The sequence below is a fragment of the Erpetoichthys calabaricus genome, chromosome 2, assembly GCF_900747795.2.
Source record: "Erpetoichthys calabaricus chromosome 2, fErpCal1.3, whole genome shotgun sequence".
NCBI lineage: Eukaryota > Metazoa > Chordata > Cladistia > Polypteriformes > Polypteridae > Erpetoichthys > Erpetoichthys calabaricus.
The window spans coordinates 107,203,486-107,224,832 of NC_041395.2; the positions used below are offsets into that span (position 1 = coordinate 107,203,486).

The following is a 21,347-nucleotide window of genomic DNA, read 5'->3' on the forward strand; positions in this document are numbered from 1 at the left end:
TTCAAGACTTCAAGCCCAGGTGCATTAAACAGTATTCACCAAATTAAAATAAAATAAAATAAAACAAGTACAACTTTGTAATGACATCCTTACCAACTGTACCATCATTTAGGCAAACTGCATTAATATGGACCTTGCTTCAAGCTAAGCTACATACATAAATAAAATAACTGCAACTTGCATTTACTGTATAATGCTATTTGTGGTATAGCCCTACGGAAGTGCATTAGGGCCACGGTGAAGAAAAAAAAAAAATACAGTAAAGAGGGAAGAAAAAAAACAAACTACCGGTATATGTCAAGAATAAAGTCGACATGCTGACTTTATTCTTGACATTTCCACTTTAATTTTGACGCTTATGTCAAGATTAAAGTCAACATTTCCACTTTATTTTCATAGTTTACTTCATAATTAAAGTAGAATGTCATAAACTAAACTTCATCCTAAAATCAATGTTTAATTTACTTGATTTTCTCAAACCCCGTCATAAGTTAATGCAGCACATTAAATGCTTTGTGTTGTGTTCCCCGACCCAGTTGTTAATCACTATGCTTCTTAAACTGACTTCCTATGCACTAAGAGGAGGCAGCAATCACCGCACAGAATCCATTCATTTCATAGTATTCCTGCTCTCTAAAAATTTAGAATGCTAAGATAAATACTTCATATCATTTTCATGATAAAATGCATTAAAGCAGGTATTAAACAAGCACGGCAGTGAGGCGGTAGTGCTGCTCCCTGGCAGTAAGGGGTCCCCAGGTGTACGTTCAGTGTAGAGACCTTTATGGCAGGTGTGACGAGGCTCCAAAAAACTGGATGTATGAATGGGTATCGCACAGGTTTAACTTAAATATTGTGTAAATGTTGGGTTTGTGATCTGGTGGTCGGAGACACGAACACAGAATTCAATGCATGTTCTTCTGAGCGGGCTTTCTTTATTGCACGCGTGCTGTCTCTATCCGACGTACTAAAACCCCAGTTCCTATCCGTCCTTTTTCTTTCTCCACATAACCAATCACTACACGATAAACGTCTTTGTGAAATTAAAACTAGTTACAAACTTAGCCCACGGAGTGTTCAGAACTAATAATATCTTCGTTATACATGTTTAATTATGCCATCCATTTAGAGTTGCGCCCATCTCTGAACGAGTCGCTAGCACATCGAAGGATGAATACAAGCAAAACATACACTATCAGGGTCAATATAGCACAACAAAACCCCACATCCTACATGACTTTGAAAGGAAACTGAAGCGCCGAGTAAACCCACCAGAAAAATATGCAAATACAAGGCAGGCACGCCGCCGTGCCCCCATATGATTAATGCATGATTTAATGCATTTCACCATGAAAATTATATTAAGTATTTATTTTAGCATTCTAAATGTTCAGAGAGAAGGAAGATCATAAAGTGAATGTATTCTGTGCAGCGATCGCTGCTGGCGCCTCCTCTTAGTGCAAGAAGAAGTCAGTTTAAGAATCACTAAACACAAAGCATTTAATGTGCTATATAACTTATGACGGGGTTTGAAAACATGTCGTCACACTATTACACAGTACCCAGGTACATTACACTGTATTTAAAACAAGTACAACTTGGCTTTATTATCCAGTAGTATAGAAACAGTATTTACACATCTGACCTTTTAAAACTAAAGTATCTCCAGGCTCTTTGTCCATTTTCACCACGCAGCATTCCTATGCTACCGCCCACTATTTGGTGGTGTAGCAGTGAAAAAGAGCCCTACTGCAACAAATCTGTGTTTAGCGGTGTAGTAGTGAAAAAGGTCCCCACTTGAACAGTTTCCCGCTGCGCCACATTCCGAACGTCGTTTAGGCAATTTAAACCAGTGTTGCGGTATAAGAAAAATCCATATCATAAAAAAAAATAAACGGTTTTCGGTATGAACCGGTATACCGCCCAGCACTACTAAACAGCTGTGATAACATTGATGTTTTGGGCAAGTTGTCAGCAAGTACCATATTCTACCATATAATATTTTGTTGCATAGAGCTACAGACAATGCAAGGAATAGAGCAAGCCAGTCCTTGAAAAGTTGGTGGCTTTTTTCTATCATCCTCCAGAACACTTCCAAAAAATGGTTATTTCCTTAGCTTGCTGTCATTCAATAAGATGGTAATACAGATGCTGTACCATGTATGGACTTTGCTAACATTTAAAATAAAATCAACACAGTAGCTAGCCAGTTATACACAACATTGAATACAAAAACACACTATATTTATATAAAGTACCCCAAAAAAAAACAAAAACATACATTATATATCTGTGAATCTAACTACTATAAAGAGGTATTATATAAAATACTTGGTAATGATTTGTCAACAGTTTCTCTTTAATACCAATTAGTGTAAAATGAGCAATCTTACAAATCTTGATCAGAAAACCATGGTCCAGAACAGAAGTATATTTTTAGCAGTTTTGCAGGTTGGGGTCATATACACTTCATTATTGCTTGATAAAGTAAATAACTTTGTAAAAGAGAGTCTAGACTAACTCAGAACAACTTGCTTCCATCAAGTAAAGATATAGACTCATTTTATTTGGAGCTAGCGGATGCACAAGTCCAACATATTACACAACTAGAAACTATGGGCACTAGTAATTTTAGGAAAAAGAAAACACTTTAGGAAGAGATGCAACTTAAAATGAAAATAAAAAGTAACTTGGATCTAAAATTTTGGAATTCCAAACCATACACCTACAGGACACAAAACTAACACAGAATCTTTTAGTTGAAAAATTAAAAACACCAACTTTTATAAAAAAAAAAAATAAAATAAAACACCTTTTCAATTTTAAACACTGACTTACCTGGGATGAGTAAAGTGAAGAAATGTGATCCAAACTGTATCTGTTAGCATCAGTAGTCCCAAGCTGAAAAATGCAGAACTGGAAGAGACAAGAAAAGAGTTTGACTGAAATGCAGAAAAAAAATCCTTTTATTGAGGTCTGCCCTAGAAGTTGAACAAAGCTTTTAATTAAGATACCTGTCCTCTTTTAGGAAAGCTTAGGTAAACCCCAAGACAGAGACCCATTGAAGCTGAGAAGGAGAGACGCAGTTTGTGTCCTTGCCCAGCAGTATGACGGATATCGTGGCTCACTGGCATGTACTCCAACATATCAGCAACTAATAAGCATATCTGATCCTGAAAAAATACAACATTTAAAATGTCATCAAGCTTATGCTCGCCCACAACTCACAACATACAATTCAACGAAGACAGAAACACATACTTTGTAGGACCACATCCGCAATTTATGGTCCTGGCACAAAGAAAATATAAATGTGTCACTCTCCAGCTGTCGCACAGCAAGACTAAGTGGTGTGTCCAAATGGCCTTGATCACCTCTGCAAGGAGGAAGAGGAAAAAACAATGCTCACTGATAAAAATAACTGCAAACTGGATTGTAAGCCAAATAAAATGTGGAGGTAAAGCACAACAAAAAAAAATGTTAAATAATGTTAAATAACTTAAGCAGACTCCATTAAAAACGTTAGAATTATATGATACAGTACACGGAATTGATTTGATCTGATAAATGTACGTCAGGTTTGAATAGCAGAGAAGAGTGTAATTCTCATGAGCTGCTAAAACTGAAACTATGCAGGTTCAAAAAATGGAGGAAGATCAGTTTAATACTTTACTTATATCAGAGGTTGGCAAAATAATGTTCTATTGTCACTGGTATAATTATGTTACAATGAGCTTTTTCCAAGTTTACAGAAGTACCTTCATTCAGTCTAAAGCAGATAGACAGCTAGTGTCGAACTCTGGGGCGTAGTGTCATTTTTCACTTTTCTGATTAAAATTTTATCACTTAATTGGAGACAGTGTTGCGTTTATATTTTGGTTAAACACAATTTCAATGCTACTGACATAGCAGGCCATCTCTACAGTTGTTTTCCTAAACTTTTCCTTAAGAGATTACTGAAAAAGTGGCTCTCTTATTAATACTGTTCACTTTATATAGAAATGATGATGAGTTTGTTGAGTGAAATTCACATTTTTATTAAGTGGTGATGTTAGAGTTGCATGTTAGTATATATGCACAACAGCTTATCCACATCTGCTACTGGCCAACGAGTATGGACCATCGTGCAACCCTTAAGGCTAGATTGCTTTTTTCAACAATCCACTTGTTATTAGCACATGCTATGTGATTTCAGTTATCAAGAAAAAAAAATCTCTGTAATGCCTTTCACTATCTCTTCTCCAACCTCGATTTGGCCTGTTGTCTTTACTTACTCTTACCAGATAGTATAACCTGAAAAAGTGTTAGACAGTTCTTAATGGATGAATCTGTAAGGTCATGACACCTAGCCAATACCAATGATAAGATTCAAATAAAACTCTGGAAAATATATGAAGTGACTACCTGCCATTACCTCTTCCCTTATTAGATTTCTGACTAGGAGGGATTTACAACATTGCTTTTGAATGAGATGCTGTATAAAACTGACTGAAATTAGCTCAGAATTATTAAATACTAATTAAAAGAAAAAGGTTTTCCAAAAGTTTATTTAGCTTTATCTAAATGTCACACTGCTGTTCATTCAGCTTTGTTCACTATATTCAGTAATATGAAAGTAAACCTTAGAAAAGCAAATCTTGAAATACAGTAAAACAAATCATTAAAATATCTCCAAAAATGCTGACTTTTTGCCATATTGTTTACCTCTTCTTACAACTCTACTTTCTCAAAAGACTACAACATGTGTCTGTGAAGGAAATACCTTAGTGATACAATGAATAAAGTTAACTACAGAAAGTTTGTTGGTAACAGCATGCCTTCTGAAAATCTCGGTCTTTCCCCTACCACTTTGTTGGAATACCATCAGTAGCCAAGAAACAAATATGTATTTTTACCTAATTGCAGTTGGCATCCAGCCAGTAAGGAGCCTCTGCATCACTGAGCTCTGCTTCAGCTCGATGATTGAAACGGACCCTGAAAGGGTGAAAAATGTACATATCACTTATGTAAAATGACCTTATGTTTTAACCCTCATAGAATATATAGTGTCCTAAGAAATATACAAACCATTACTCAAACCTTAACCTACCTGGAACAGAATGTGTCGGAAAGGTTAATCTTTTTTTATAAGGATGTCACAAAAATAGATATTTCGGTGCTAATTCTGTACCAATGCTCCAAAAACATAACAGTACCAGCCTTTTTACAGTATCAGCTGTACTGAGAAACTTGCTACTGCATTCATGCATGACTGCAAGTACACAAATTACTCTGGTAGGTACAATAAAACGTAATAGAAACTGAGTAAAAGCTACATATAAAAATGATTCACTGTGGTGTTTGTACAGTGCCATATTAACATAGGTCAAAAAGAAAAACACCAGAGGTCACATCTGGAAATACTTTTGTGTTTGTACAAGAGCATGAATTGTACTTGTTATATTATAAAAAAAAAAATATATAAATAAAAAAAACTCACATTGCTGCCACTTTTATCCCATTACAGAATTAATTAAAACAGATTTGTGCATGCTTTGACAACGAAAATATCATTACCTATCAAATGAGGTATAATTGATCGTTTATCATACATTTGTAATAGGAGAATGAAAAGATAAACAAGATTAATCACTTTTAAATAGTGTCCTACACAGTCCCAATAAATGAATGTTGGCTTTGCATTTATTCTCCGATTATAATCGACACACACAGGTGTTCATCAGTCCGAACATCTGCCCATTTTCTCACTGGTGTTTACAGATCAGGGTCATTCTGTTGTCCAACTCATATGCACCCACAGTTAGGAGGACCACCAGTACAAAACAACAGTTATATTAAGAAACATTGACATAAGATTCAAACAAAGCAGCTATTTGGCTTGCCTATACCAACCATTACATAAACCCTATGCTAAAATCTCCCCCAAGATTATAAACCCCATTTATTTTTACACTGTGGGAATCCCCATCTCTGCAGCACATTAAAATTCAAGCCTTGCATCTTATTTGATATTTAGGAATGCCAATGCTCGTTTAAAATAAAGTATAGGGGAAGTACTTGATGGATATTCCAGTATTTATAGGTAGACGTTACTGTTGATATTTATGTACTTTATATTGTACTACACAAAAAGGCATAATATTATTTACCTCAATAATTGGAATACTTTAATAAAAAGCCATGGAATTGGATTCCTATTTTTACCATAGTAATGAAGGGTTTCAAGTACTGTAAAATTTCATTGGTATAACCTCTTATATCACATAACTAGCAAAATACCCGCGCTTCGCAGCGGAGAAGTAGTGTGTTAAAGAGGTTATGTAAACATATATATACATAAACATATATACTTATATATACATATCTACATATATACATATATATATACATATACACATCCACATATATATACATATATCAACATATATATACACATACATATACACACATACATACATACACACACACATATATCTATATATATATCTCTATCTATCTATCTATCTATATATATATATATATACATATATATCTCTATCTATCTATCTATATATATACATCCCCGTGCTTTGCAGCGGCGAAGTACTGCTTTTAAATTTTTATTAAGAAGAAAACCTTTTTAAATTGAGTGAAAATGTACCAATAACAATTTGTTAAGGATGTTTTTTTGTGAAGCTGACTTCACACAGCCTCTCCGCTGTTTTATAAACGAACGTCATATAAGGTCTTCCTTTTTCGTTGCTTTGCCAACGGAAGCAGCCTTTTTATTTAATCCTGTTTTTACGATTGTTCTGTTTGTATATCAAGTTGTCAGTTCAGCACTCCGGTTGTAATATGACCAAGCTGTGCAAGCACACTCTTGAGAATGCAACGTATACTTGTACAGGAGAAAAGCAATCTTGCCTGAAATCAATGGCAACCTTTTGTAGGTCTATGAACTTAATTTAAACTTTAGGTTTACACGGTGCTTTCTTTCCGAAGTACCTGCACTCATGAATATGTCTGTATGCGTCAGTCGCTCAAATCCCCGCGGTTTGCACCGGCGAAGTTCTGCTTTTAAATTTTTATTAAGAAGAAAAGAAAACCTTTTAAAATTGAGGTAAAATATACCAATAACAGTTTGTTAAGGATCTGTTTTTTTTGTGAAGCTGCCTTCACTCGAGTGATCACTTCGAGCTTTAAGCCTGAGAAATCACCCCGTAAATGCACACGTTTAATTGCACATCTATCTATCTATCTATTTATCTATCTATATAAATCTCTATCTATCTATATCTATATATATATATATATATATATATATATATATATATATATATATATAATCTCTATCTAACTATCTATCTATCTATCTATATATATACATCCCCATGCTTTGCAGCGGCGAAGTACTACTGCTTTTAAATTTTTATTAAGAAGAAAACCTTTTTAAATTGAGTGAAAATATACTAATAACAATTTGTTAAGGATCTGTTTTTTTGTGAAACTGACTTCACACAGCCTCTCCGCTGTTTTATAAACGAACGTCATATAAGGTCTTCCTTTTTCGTTGCTTTGCCAACGGTAGCAGCCTTTTTATTTAATCCTGTTTTTACGATTGTTCTGTTTGTATATCACGTTGTCAGTTCAGCACTCCGGTTGTAATATGACCAAGCTGTGCAAGCACACTCTTGAGAATGCAACGTATACTTGTACAGGAGAAAAGCAATCTTGCCTCAAATCAATGGCAACCTTTTGTAGGTCTATGAACTTAATTTAAACTTTAGGTTTACACGGTGCTTTCTTTCCAAAGTACCTGCACTCATGAAAATGTCTGTATGCGTCAGTTGCTCAAATCCCTGCGGTTCGCACCGGCGAAGTTCTGCTTTTAAATTTTTATTAAGAAAAGAAAACCTTTTAAAATTGAGGTAAAATATACCAATAACAGTTTGTTAAGGATCTGTTTTTTTTGTGAAGCTGCCTTCACTCGAGTGATCACTTCGAGCTTTAAGCCTGAGAAATCACCCCGTAAATGCACACGTTTAATTGCACATCTGTTAATATGTATGCTTACAAAGTATTAAAAGACACTCAACAATTACACAGTATTAAAAGACACTCAACAATTAATGTCATTTACCTTCGTTCCCGCGTTTGACTCGTGCTGTAAATCTCTTCCTTGTTTTGACGTCACGTGATTACGTAGGAGGCGTAATACGTGATGACGCGATACGTGACTCCGCCTCCTCCATTAGAGTATATGGACAAAAAACAGGTTCCAGTTATGACCATTACGTGTAGAATTTCGAAATGAAACCTGCCTAACTTTTGTAAGTAAGCTGTAAGGAATGAGCCTGCCAAATTTCAGCCTTCTACCTACACGGGAAGTTGGAGAATTAGTGATGAGTGAGTCAGTCAGTCAGTCAGTGAGGGCTTTGCCTTTTATTAGTATAGATTAAAGCAACTGTAAAAATGTACAGTTTATCTCAGTATCTTTTGTTTACTAAAGACATATCTGTTAATTCTGTATACTGTTACAATCGGCAATTAACACAAAAGACATACTTTCTCAAAGCAAATGCTATGTAGGAACCATACCTTGGACATTGTGTGGAGGCAGCCGAATTAGCACAATACCCCCAGAAGCTGAAGCAATGACAAAGACTGCTTCTCCATCACTAGTAATCCAGGCACTAGAGGCAGTAGAGGATGCCATATGCCCTGGTACTGAAGGGATAATATAGCTAGTTGATGAATCTCTGAAATTCACTTTTCCAATATCTGTAAAAACTGACTGCATTTGCATCTCTGTTATGAACTCCTGTAAAAATAGTAAAATGGGTAATTAAAACTTTACATGAAGATAATAACAGTCTTCAACAAAAATACTCCCAGTTTTCAAGCTAGTAAAATGTCAGAAAAGACTAAACATCTATCTAAACAGGTATCTTCTACTTACACTTCTGTACATGCGAGCAGGGTGAGGTAGCACTATTCTATGTAGGGTCTGATTAGTTACAATCAGGATGAAGACATGACTGTGTGTCTCATAGATATGCACCCCTCCTGGGAGTAGACTGCAATTTACAAATTTTAAGCTGACAGCATTGTTCAGGAGGTTAATATCCAGTGACTGTTCCAGTAGCTGTAGAGTGTCACCAGAAGTGGACCTGCAAAGAGACATTAACTTGTACTATTAGATTATCTCAGACCTGATCAAAATCATTATATAATACAACATTAATGGGATGTCAAGGGATAATGAGAAAAAAAACAGTCTTCCAGTGTACCGAATTTAAAGTAATTTATGTTCAGAAACTGATATTATGGTGACAGAGTGACTACTGTACAGAATTCGCACACTATCCCAGTGTCTGTAAACATTTTGTTTTCTCCCACATTAAAAAACATGAGTATGAATGTTCAATTAATTCTTTTCTTCTACCCATCTAGGCATTTCAGTTGAGGAGATTTAAAAAGGACACATGGAAAGGAGTAGACAGTTAGTCGAGAGAATACATGGTAGTCAGGGGATAGGGAAGAGAAACAAGGAGGGGGTACGGATAGTAGATTACTGTATGTAATGGCGTTCAATATGGCAATAGTGAGTACCTTTTTGTGTGCAGGAAACCTCATTTAAAGGAATTTGAGAATTAGAAAAGTTATAAAATAGACAACAGTGTAGCAGCATATTGTAAGTTAGGGGTAACTGATTGATCTTCCTTTTCTTCTCAATTTTACTGTACAAAGCAGGTAACACCAAAAATGAAATGGTGGCCACTCAGAGAAGTAGAACTTAGAAAGCAGTTTGAGGAAAAGGTTATGGAGAAAATACGGCCAAAGTCATTTGGTAAATGAATGGTGGGAAGTGAAGAGCAAAGTTTTATATAAAATGAGAGAAGTGGTGTTGGGAAAGTTAACAGGGTTAAATTCCTCAGCAAAGAAGGGAACATGGTAGTGGAATGGCACAGTACAAGAAGCAATGCAGGCCAAAAGGGATACAAAGAGGAGGCAGGAAAGAACAGGAATGGTAAAAGACAAGGATAAATAAATAAAAATTCAAAGAGAGCAGTGGCAAGAGCAAAGGTCCAGGCACTGGGATGAGGTACATTGGTAACTAAACTCCAGAAAGTGAGAAAAAAAGATTTGAATCATGAAGGCTCAAGACAAAGCAACAAAACGTCTTACTCAAATCAAACAGATAAAGTGTAAATGGGAAGTTGTGCTAATAATATGGATAAAATCAAGGAAAGACAAAAAACATGCTTTTTGAAACTGTTAAATTAGGAAAAATTAAGGGTAATATTTAAAGATGATGTATCAAATAAGGGTATAACAACAGGGATAACACGAATGAAGTCAAAAAGGCATTGTAAAGAATCAAGAATGGGAAGGCAACTGGACTAGATGAGATAACTGAAGTATGGAAGAGTGAAGGGGAGTAAGGTAAAGAGTTGTTAATGTCAAATCTACTGTAAAGAGGAAATGCCAGGTAAGTGGACAAATAGTTGTAATAAAAAAGGTTTTCTCTGTAACAGGAGAAGGGATGAAATAAAGGAGTAAGAGGGGGGGTTGGTCGCTTCAGTGCAAAACCAGCTACAAAGATTGGAATGTTTGGGATGATAGCGAAAGAATGTGCAAAAACTTGCTTCTCATAAAGAGTTTCAGAATGTTATGGGAATACAGTCAAGGCTATGTACTTGTTTTTCACTTCGAGGGGCTTCATTGTAAGCAACGCTTGTTATTGTGTGTCTTCTGATACTAGGCACCATCTCAGTGAGGGCCAAGTAGAAGAAAAACAATACTGCGTCCCGTGGAAGGGTGTGTGCTGAAACTGATCACTTCTGTATACACTGCTTACACGTAAGCCATTTTGGGTAAGGACACTCAATTAGTATATAAGGGAAGGTTCCGCCCTCAGTTTCTTCGGAAGCTCAACCGTGGGGAACGTGCACACCGCCCGGTATTGGACCAGGCTCACGAGTTGATCCTCTGACGAGACTGACACGCGGGCTCCCTCAGTCTACTGGTCTAGGATGATGGCTCTGGGTCTTTTGATATTACTGTAAGTATAGTATAATTCACATATCTGTATTACTGTAAGTCAATAGTATAATTCACATATCTGTATTACTGTAAGTCAATAGTATAAATCATATATCTTTATATATATTACTGTAAGTCAATAGTACAATTCCTATATCTGCATGTATATTGCTATTATATTGTATGTAACTGATATTATATTTGAACAAGTAAACAATTGAAGTATTGGACCTTTCCTCTCTGATTCTTGCCTGCTTATTTTCTGTTAAAACCTTTGAACCATTTTCCCAAACTAAAACATTTTGGCGTAGTCGGTTGCAGGATTTTGGGGAATCTGGTAAAATATTGAACTATTAAGTGAGGCAAAGGAAATCAGAGATGTTTAAGAAAAAGGATTAAAACCCTGGCGCAGCTCCTTTACCTCTCCCAGGCTGGGAAGAAACAGTATGGGAAGACTGCGCCAGAGAATTGAGATGTGGTGGGGGATTAGCACAATATTGGCAGAGCTTGGATCCCCCAACACAAGTGAATGTGCTAGCCGCGCTTAAGAAATGTCAGGTGTCTGCAAAGGAACCCATAATGGGCTTGCAGACGCGAGGGTGGGTTTTGCTAACTGCGGTTAAAAATCTGGATAGTCTGATAGACGAAAAAGAAAGGGAGATTAAGAAAATGCAAATGGACTTGGCGGATGCGTTAGGGCGGGCCTCAATGGCCGAATCCCAGGTAGCTGTATTATTGCCGCGGGTACAGAGAGCCGAGGGGATGTCGGAAAAGGCAGCCTTTTGCATAGCCAAGGTGAATGCGAAAAAGAAGCACAGACCGGATGTTGCGAAGATCAAAGCGTTTGTAGCCGCAGTTAACGTCCATGAGTGGGATCCTGAAAAATGGGACGGTAACATTTGGGATGATGATTATGAGGATGATGACGGACCCGATGCAGGGTCGGTAATTGATCCTCTGCCTTTACAGGCTAAACCCGTGATGCGTCGCAGACTTTTTACTGATGCACATGGTAATGTTAAGATAAGGAGAAAAACTGGCGCAAGAGTAAACACTAGAAAGGAGGAAAGAAAGCCAAGGGTAAAGGAAAAGGGAAAAATAAAGGAAGGACTTTATATCCCGTTGAAGAATTAGAACATGCAGCACGAAATTGTTAAGGGTAAAGCTAAAGTGTAAGTTAAAATTTTTTTATTTTTTTTAGAATTAACACAATGTAAATAGGTAGTATCGTAATCATAAATTCTGTTTCAGGAGGAGGAGAGGAGTGGGTACAACATGCTGTGTTCTTGTTTTACAGAATTGGGGGTGTTTTAAATGAAGTAGGAGCCACCATATTAGGAGGCGAGGCAACGGAGACGACTCAGGTCCGATGGTGGTGGAACAATTCCACTAAGCCCAGACGTCAGGAGAACACCACGTGTCCGGAGAATCAGTCTTGCAATGTCCTCAACATTACGACTGGTGACAGGTGCACCATCTACTCCTCGAACTTGAAGGTGCCGGGGGTAAAACCACAGAAGTATCTGATTGAGTGCTCTGAAACTTAAATATTACCTGGACGTCGAAAGTAACTTGGTGTATGGGGCCCTGGAACGGCTCCAAGGTACAGTGCGAGGTCAATGCAACATCAGGCGAATACACCTCTAATAAGACTGGGCCCATTGGCTGGATTAATGCAACCGATATTATTACCAGGACTATACCAATGCTTAATATAGCCGTGTGGGCTAGAACCCCCATAACGAGACAGTCACATGTAGAACCAATAATAGACACATGTAAACTTGTTTCTATGACAGCAAAAAGGACTAAGGTTACATGGCAAGTGACGTTTCCACTGTTGCCACAGTGTAAGCGTGCTAAACGGGCATGGTATGACACTTTCTTAGGAGGGGTTGGCACCACCCTAGGAACTTTAAACACCGTAGATAATGAAATAACTGCAAACAAGCTTGAGAATGTGGGACGACATACTCACAAAGTGGCAGACCAAATGGCTAGGTGGTTACCTCAGTCCATGGTCTCTCATCAGGAAACAGTAAACTGGGAGCAACCCGCTTCAGATTGGATAATCACGGCTAGCAATGACACTCGATGGCTAAATGTCTCAAGTTTCATGAACTGGACTGTATGCACTTTTAACATATTACAAGCACAGATACAGAAAAATAACATGCAAATGGCTTTAAGGACTAATAATATGCAAATATGGCAAGATATATGGAACATTAGCAGTAGCTTATGGTTAACGGTTAAACCTGAAAATACTAGGTGTAATGATACAATATGTAATGGGTATTGGTTTCAATATAATGTTACCACTATGATAACCTTGTGTAGATATCACGTTTTACCTGTTGTTGCACACGGACACCCTTTGGTGCTGCTTATTATTATTATTGCTTTAATGAATATATTTAATTGCTATGTGTTTTGTGTTTTAAAACGAATTAATAATAGAGCACGACAGACAAGGTTGCTGATTTTGCACTGAGCGAGGGACCGATTGTAATAAAAAAGGTTTTCTCTGTAACAGGAGAAGGGATGAAATAAAGGAGTAAGAGGGGGGGTTGGTCGCTTCAGTGCAAAACCAGCTACAAAGATTGGAATGTTTGGGATGATAGCGAAAGAATGTGCAAAAACTTGCTTCTCATAAAGAGTTTCAGAATGTTATGGGAATACAGTCAAGGCTATGTACTTGTTTTTCACTTCGAGGGGCTTCATTGTAAGCAACGCTTGTTATTGTGTGTCTTCTGATACTAGGCACCATCTCAGTGAGGGCCAAGTAGAAGAAAAACAATACTGCGTCCCGTGGAAGGGTGTGTGCTGAAACTGATCACTTCTGTATACACTGCTTACACGTAAGCCATTTTGGGTAAGGACACTCAATTAGTATATAAGGGAAGGTTCCGCCCTCAGTTTCTTCGGAAGCTCAACCGTGGGGAACGTGCACACCGCCCGGTATTGGACCAGGCTCACAAGTTGATCCTCTGACGAGATTGACACGCGGGCTCCCTCAGTCTACTGGTCTAGGATGATGGCTCTGGGTCTTTTGATATTACTGTAAGTATAGTATAATTCACATATCTGTATTACTGTAAGTCAATAGTATAATTCACATATCTGTATTACTGTAAGTCAATAGTATAAATCATATATCTTTATATATATTACTGTAAGTCAATAGTACAATTCCTATATCTGCATGTATATTGCTATTATATTGTATGTAACTGATATTATATTTGAACAAGTAAACAATTGAAGTATTGGACCTTTCCTCTCTGATTCTTGCCTGCTTATTTTCTGTTAAAACCTTTGAACCATTTTCCCAAACTAAAACAATAGTGTAAATTTGCCTATATATAAGGAGAAGGAACACATTCAGGATTACAGAGATTATAAGGGTATAAAGCCGATGTCACATACAATGAAAATAAGGGGAAGGATAATGGATAAAATGCTGAGAAGTGAGACAACAATAGGGAAAGAACTGTTTGTATTTATCTCAGGAAAATGAATACTTGTGATTTTCACCCTGAGGCAGCTTATGGAAAAACAGCATCAGAAAGTACTGTACATGGTATTTATAGATTTAGAAAAGGCATTTAATAGGAGTTTCCCAGCAAGAAATGTGGAGATGTATGAGAGGGGGAAGTACTGGAGAAGTATGTAAGGATATGTATGAAGGTCCCAACACAAGTGAAAAGTAGTGTAGGAATAACAAATGTATTTGGGTCACATCAACGATCATCATTAAGTCAGTATCTTTCTACTATAGTTATGAATATTATTGCTAGAGAAATAGTAGGTCAGGCCCCATGGCGCATGACACTTACAGGCGACATTGTGCAATGTGGCAGAACTAAGAATATTGTGTAAAGGAAACTGGAGCAGTAAAGCTATAGAGGACTGGGGACTTGAAGACTAGTAGGAAAAATGAGACAATACCTAAACTGGAGAAGTTACCCTCCAGAGAGAAAGGTTTGAAACATTGAAACATTTTCAGGTATCTTGGTTCAGCCATAACAGTGTATGGAGAATTAGATCTAGAACTAAACCATAAAAGGCAATCAGGTTTGAAAAATTGGAGAACGGTATCGGAAGTATTAGGTGACTAAAGAATCAGTGCAAGAGTGAAGGGTAAAATGTACAACACGGTTTTAAGACCTGAATTGTTGTGTAGATCAGAAAACTGGACAGTTACAGGTTCAGAAAAGGAAACTGAATGCTATCTATCTATCTACAGTCGACCCTTGATATACGACCGGCTTGACATGCGAACAACTTGATTTACGACCAAAATTTTTATTTTGATTTACGACCAACATCTTGCGTTACGACCTGAATGCGGTCACGTGTATCCGCTTGCGCGATTGTAAACAAACAGAAACATTCCTATTAATGCGGCACTCATTCAATAAAATGTCAGGTTTGTAAACTCTCTTGGGACCTCCCCCAACTAGAAGACATGCCAAAGTCCAAACTCCGTATGGAAGACTGTTTATCTGTTGCTGGGGCAACAGCGGGCTTAAAGCTGTGCTGAGTCTCTCAGCCAAAGCAAACAGAAAAGATATTGATGGGTGATATGCATGTGATATCCCTACCTGGCAATGGACAAGCAAGCTTCCACAGTCGCGGCAATCGCGCTTCTGGATGCACTTCAGCATGTCGTTCCCATTGAGTGGGGAGTGGGGGGGTCTCAGAAGAGTTCAGAAACAGTTCCTTGTATCATCGCAAGGAAATGCTGAGAAAAATTCTCGTCAGAATAACTTGTAGGCAGGAGGAGATTAAAATTAACGCAAAAGAAGCTATTGAAATGATTGCAAATGCCATGAGCGCAAGTTAAAGAAAGCCTTTAAAAAGCCTTAAGTTTCATTACCATCCTCCTCCCTTCCTGCAGCCCAAAGATGTCAAATTAAATGGTGAGTACAGTATGAAATTGTTGTTTCTGGCAGGCTAGGCACTTTTTATAACTTTTTGGTTAGTACATTAAAAAAATTATTGGTGTTTTGGTAAATTATGCACAATATACAACCCTTTTTTTATTATGAAAAGGTTAAGTAAGTGTTGCAGTGGGAGGTTCAGAACGCATTATGGGTATTTCCATTATTTCTTATGGAAAAATAGTCTTGACTTACAACCAACTTGAGTTACAACCAGCCCTCGCGAACGAATTGAGTTCGTAAGTCAAGAGTCCACTGTATCTATCTACAGAAATGAGGATGTTGAGATGGATGTGTGAAGAATCAAAGCTTCATAAAATCAGGAATGAGAGAATCAGAAGTACAGTTTAAAACTAGGGAAATCTAAAAGAAAATACAGGAATTTTTGTTAAAGTAGAAAAGGCACGTCATGAGGAGAGAGGTAATCATTGTGATAAGAAGAATAATAGATATTGAGGTGTTAGAGTAGAGGAGGACAACTAAAGATAATGTAGATGTAAGGGAAAGACTATCATGCAAGGAATTATACAACAGACTATAGTGGTGGAAACTGGACTAATATAGCAATCCACACGTGAGTGAGAAAAGCTAGAACAGGAGTCTCCAACTACAGCCCTGGAATGCTACTGTGGCTGCAGGTTTTCATTCTAACCAATTTCTTAGTAATTGTTTTTTTGAAGCAAATTAACTCTTTTGCCTAAATTTTAATCGACTTTCTACTTAAGATTCTGACCCCTTATTTTTTCCTTAGTTAGCATTCAAACAATAGAAACAAAATGACAAAAACACATGACCAGCTAACCTGTGTCCACTATACAATGCCTGATAATAAAGGAAGGTGAAGTTCTCTATAATGTTCACCTGCTCAGGTCCAAAAACCATACTGACTGTTTTTAGAAAAAGAAAATTAACATTTTTGGAAACATCTTCTATGGCAGAACAAGAGCACCAACCAGCCACTGAAATACATAACAGGTTTAATAAACAACAAAAGACTTGACTTCTAATTAAGAAACTATTTGGCGTTCGAGGCCACAACTTTGCTGGTTGGCACACCTGATATTTCATTTCTGTTTGAGTACGGTCTGGGGAAAAATGCAATTCAGAGGACTGAATCTCAAAAAAAAAAAAAAAAAAAAGTCAATTAAAATGAAGGAAAAAGTTAATTAGCAGCAAAAACTGGTCACTAATTAAGAAACGGGTTAGAATAAAATCAGAAGTCAGTAATGCTCTAGGACTGGAGTTAGAGACCCGTTTTATTGAAGAATGAAGAAAAAAAAAATGTACTCGTGTACAACGGACGGCTAGTACCCTTTCTATTTTCCTGACGCAAATCGGATTTTTGTTTTCAACATTAGGCACCCAAAGGGGCCATACAGCATTAGGGACCTATAGGCAACTATGTTCCACCCCACTAACTTTAAGGTTAGTATTTGTGGTTGGGGTAGGTCAGTCTAATAATTTAAACTCCAAAAATTAAGCGGCTCCTCCCCCACGGAGCCCAACGCTAGAATGGGTAGGAACTCCCGTCCGTTTCATACACAAGTACCAAAAAAAAAAATGCACTTACCAGTGTATGAACCAGTTGCTGGTGATAGGCAAAAGTTTCCCACTCTCTTCATAATGAAAGCCCCCTGCGCTGTCTGGGTATCTGATCCCACCAGGAATTGCATTAACTCCTACAAACAGTAAACCAACTTCATTAGAACACAAGAAATTTGACAAATGAGTGGAGAACATCCAGTCCACCAAGCCTGTTTGTTTTGCTAAGCTGTTCCAGTATCTCATTCAGATTCTTCTTAAGGTTTGTCAAGGTTTCTGCTTCAAGTACATGGCTCAGTAGGTTGTTCCAGAGTACCATAACTCTATGTAAATAAATGATTGCTGGCTTCAGTTTTAAATGCACTTCCCATTAATTTCCACTGATGTCCTCGAGTACGTGATTCACCCTTTAAGCTGAACGAATGTTGCTCGATCTACTTTATCAATGCCTTTGAGGAATTGAAATGCCTCCTCTGCTCGAGACTAAACAGGTTTCATTCTCGGAGTCTGTCAGAGTAGGACATGTCCTTAAGTCCCGGGATGCACTTGGTTGCTCCTCTGCACAGCTCCAAGTGCTGCTATGTCTTTCTTGTACTGTGGTGACCAGAACTGCATACTGTACTCCACGTGCGGTCTTACTAGTGTATTATATAATTTGAGCAGAACATCCCTCGACTTAAAATCAACCCTTTTTTATATAACCTAACATTTTATTTGCCTTTTCAATTTCTTGTGTATTGCTTAGTCATGAAAATGTTATGTCAACATAACCCCCTGAATCACTTTCACTTATGATGTACAGTCTACTAACGCACAATTGTTCCTATATGTTATGTAATTTTGAGAAAAATCAAGAGGCAATCCTTTGGAAACAGTCTACTTAAACAGTTTGCGCGCGAAAGACAAGTATACACATCAGCCTACCAATAAAGGCAGGGGAGGGGGGGGCTCTGTCTTTCCAAGTGGAGGTACCACTAAAGACTCGCCTACTTGGAAGTCTTCCCGCGTGGCGCGACATTTGTGCATCAAAACAAGCACCCGTTTCTAGTTGTTAACGGATCCTTACGGCTAAACAACAAATCAAACACAAAACAGTCATTACTTTTACATCTCATGCGGGTTATCATGTGCCCTGCCTTCTACTTAATTGCTTGCAGAAATATATTAGGCGGGATCGGGCCGAGCTGACTGCAGCCACATCTATAGAGCGACAGCGACCGGCTGGTTAGAAGCCACATGGTCGGGCCGTCTAAAAATTAACGAAGAAAAACCAGTGAGTGAGGTGAATCATTTTCCAGCTCGACTCACCTGTATTCACCGTTATTTCTCTAAACCTCGTAGTCGTTTCTCTTGGAAACGCATTGATCTCAGTGAAGCTGCTCTCCAACACCGCCGTCGCCATTTTTGCCGCGGTGCTGCCTGGGCGTGAAGGGCGGGGCTCGTAGACTTTGCCGCGCGGCCGCCGTTTGAACTCTTAAAGGAGCAACACGCTAGTAACACAGTCAATGCCTACGTAATCGCGAGTGCTGCAGGCCTCCCAGTATCCCCCTATTCTTGTACTTCTTTATATGAGTGGATAAGGGCGTTAGCAAACTCGAACACTCTATGTCTTTCTCTTGTCGTTGACATTTTATATATATAATTGATAGGGGAGGAGCGTAAACCGTGGATTACTGTTCAACATTCCCGACACTTAATGGCATCCATTTCAGTGTAATCTGTCAACCTCTCGTTGCTAGACTTTTCAGTCTTAAAGGTGTATTGGACGCAGTGTCAAAAATAAAAAAACATCATGTTCTGTCGCTATTGCAATCAAGTCTGACACCTTCTATACATTTTCATATATTTGCTTAGTAGATGCCTTTCTCCAAAACGACTTTAAATGAAGTCGACATACTGTAATTGAATAAACATCAGTCTGAGTGACTGTTTGGGAGTAAGAATTACAGCACAAGGTTACAAAACTGATCATCTCATATGAAGAGCTCAAAACAAAATACAAGCGAGATATGATTCTTAGGTTGCAAAAACCTAACTGACAGATAGAAATTCATCAAACAAGAGAGTCTTCATATGGTTTTTAAACACATTGAAGCAGTCGGAAATTCGAATGGAGACAGGATGCTCATTGCACAAGCAAGGAGCTACACATGAAAAGAGTCAGGATTGAGATGCCATTCAGCATCAGGCCTGAATGATCAAGAAGGAGCATAGGAACTCCCAAGACAGACAAACGAATAGCCACAGTACTGTTTTATAGAAGAACATTTTACTGTTTAATAATTTATATTTATATGCAATGTGCTTCTTATATATTACTTCATATTCTCAAATGATAATGATGGTAATGTTGTTTATATTGATTTCTATGTTATTGTAAGTGCTCTTTATTTGTGGAAAAATAAATTTGGCAATTAAACTTATTTTATACATACATTTTATTTTTTTCTCTTGCACTCAGTCAGCGAATCCACTGGGTAATCAGCTATATATATATATATATATATATATATATATATATATATATATATATATATATATATATATATATATATATATATATATGTATATATGTATATATATATATATATGTATATATGTATATATATATGTATATATGTATATATATATATATATATATATATATATGTATATATATATATATATATATGTATATATATATATATGTATGTGTATATATATATGTGTGTATATATATATATATATATATATATATATATATAGATATATATAGATATATATAGATATATATAGATATATATATATATAGATAGATAGATAGATAGATAGATAGATGTGTATGTATGTACATATACAAATATGTATATATATGTATATATGTTTATATATATGTAGATATACAAATATGTATATATATGTATATATCTGTATATATATGTAGATATACAAATATGTATATGTATATATATATATATGTAGATATACAAATATGTATATGTATATATATGTATATGTGTCTGCGTGTGTGTGTGTATATATATATATATATATATGTATGTGTATATATATGTTGATATATGTATATATATGTGGATGTGTATATGTATATATTTATGTATATACAGTATGTTTATGTATATATATGTTTACATAACCTCTTTAACACAGTACTTCTCCGCTGCGAAGCGCGGGTATTTTGCTAGTATATATATATATATATATATATATGGGTGTTGACCCATTGACTACATTGCAGGCAAGCATTACAGGAAACCAATGTAATGCTGTCTGAAAAAAGGAGTCACATGGGCCCTCGTCAGCAGGTTGCACACCAGATGTGCCGCTAAATTTGGAATCATCTACAGCGGCTTGGTGACACATGCCGGTACTCCTGACAGCAGAGAGTTGCTGTGGTCCAGATGTGACAAGACCAAAGCCAGGAACAGGAGTAGTGCTGCATAGTCTGCCAGATACAGTATCATCTTGCAGATATTGTATAGAGCGGTGTTTCCTTAACCTGTGGGCTTCAATCCTGGACAACTATCCCAACTCTCGCTCTGACGATTGTGCTCGATTCATCAAGGAGGAAAAGTATTTTATGATCATGCTTTATTTATTATACACTATGGTGATCTCACAAGTGAGGAGGAAGGGATCGGGCAAGACCCCCTCGTTTTGACAATTGCTCAAAATTCAAAGGTTGTGAACACACTAGAATGTGATAAAACTGGTTGTGACACCAAAAAAGTTGGGAAGCACTAGTATAGAGTGAATCTGCAAGACCATGAGACCAGGACCATCTTAACGCATGGGCGCGGTGGGCAGTTGCCTGGTGGCCCCACGAGCATAGGG

General features: G+C 37.2%; 1 protein-coding gene across 1 annotated transcript in view; it reads right to left on the reverse strand.

Annotated features, from left to right (window-relative positions):
• Positions 1-18,967, reverse strand: part of nup160 (nucleoporin 160) — a 55,218-nt gene extending 36,251 nt beyond the window's left edge. The window contains exons 1-8 of the mRNA XM_028794279.2: positions 18,822-18,967; positions 17,542-17,650; positions 8,939-9,149; positions 8,578-8,800; positions 4,896-4,974; positions 3,262-3,376; positions 3,015-3,173; positions 2,839-2,916 (exon numbers count right to left, since the gene is read on the reverse strand). Coding sequence (XP_028650112.1) covers positions 2,839-2,916; positions 3,015-3,173; positions 3,262-3,376; positions 4,896-4,974; positions 8,578-8,800; positions 8,939-9,149; positions 17,542-17,650; positions 18,822-18,915 — 1,068 coding nt within the window. The 5' untranslated portion in view covers positions 18,916-18,967. The remainder of the gene's footprint in view (positions 1-2,838; positions 2,917-3,014; positions 3,174-3,261; positions 3,377-4,895; positions 4,975-8,577; positions 8,801-8,938; positions 9,150-17,541; positions 17,651-18,821) is intronic.
• Positions 18,968-21,347: the final 2,380 nt, after the last annotated feature.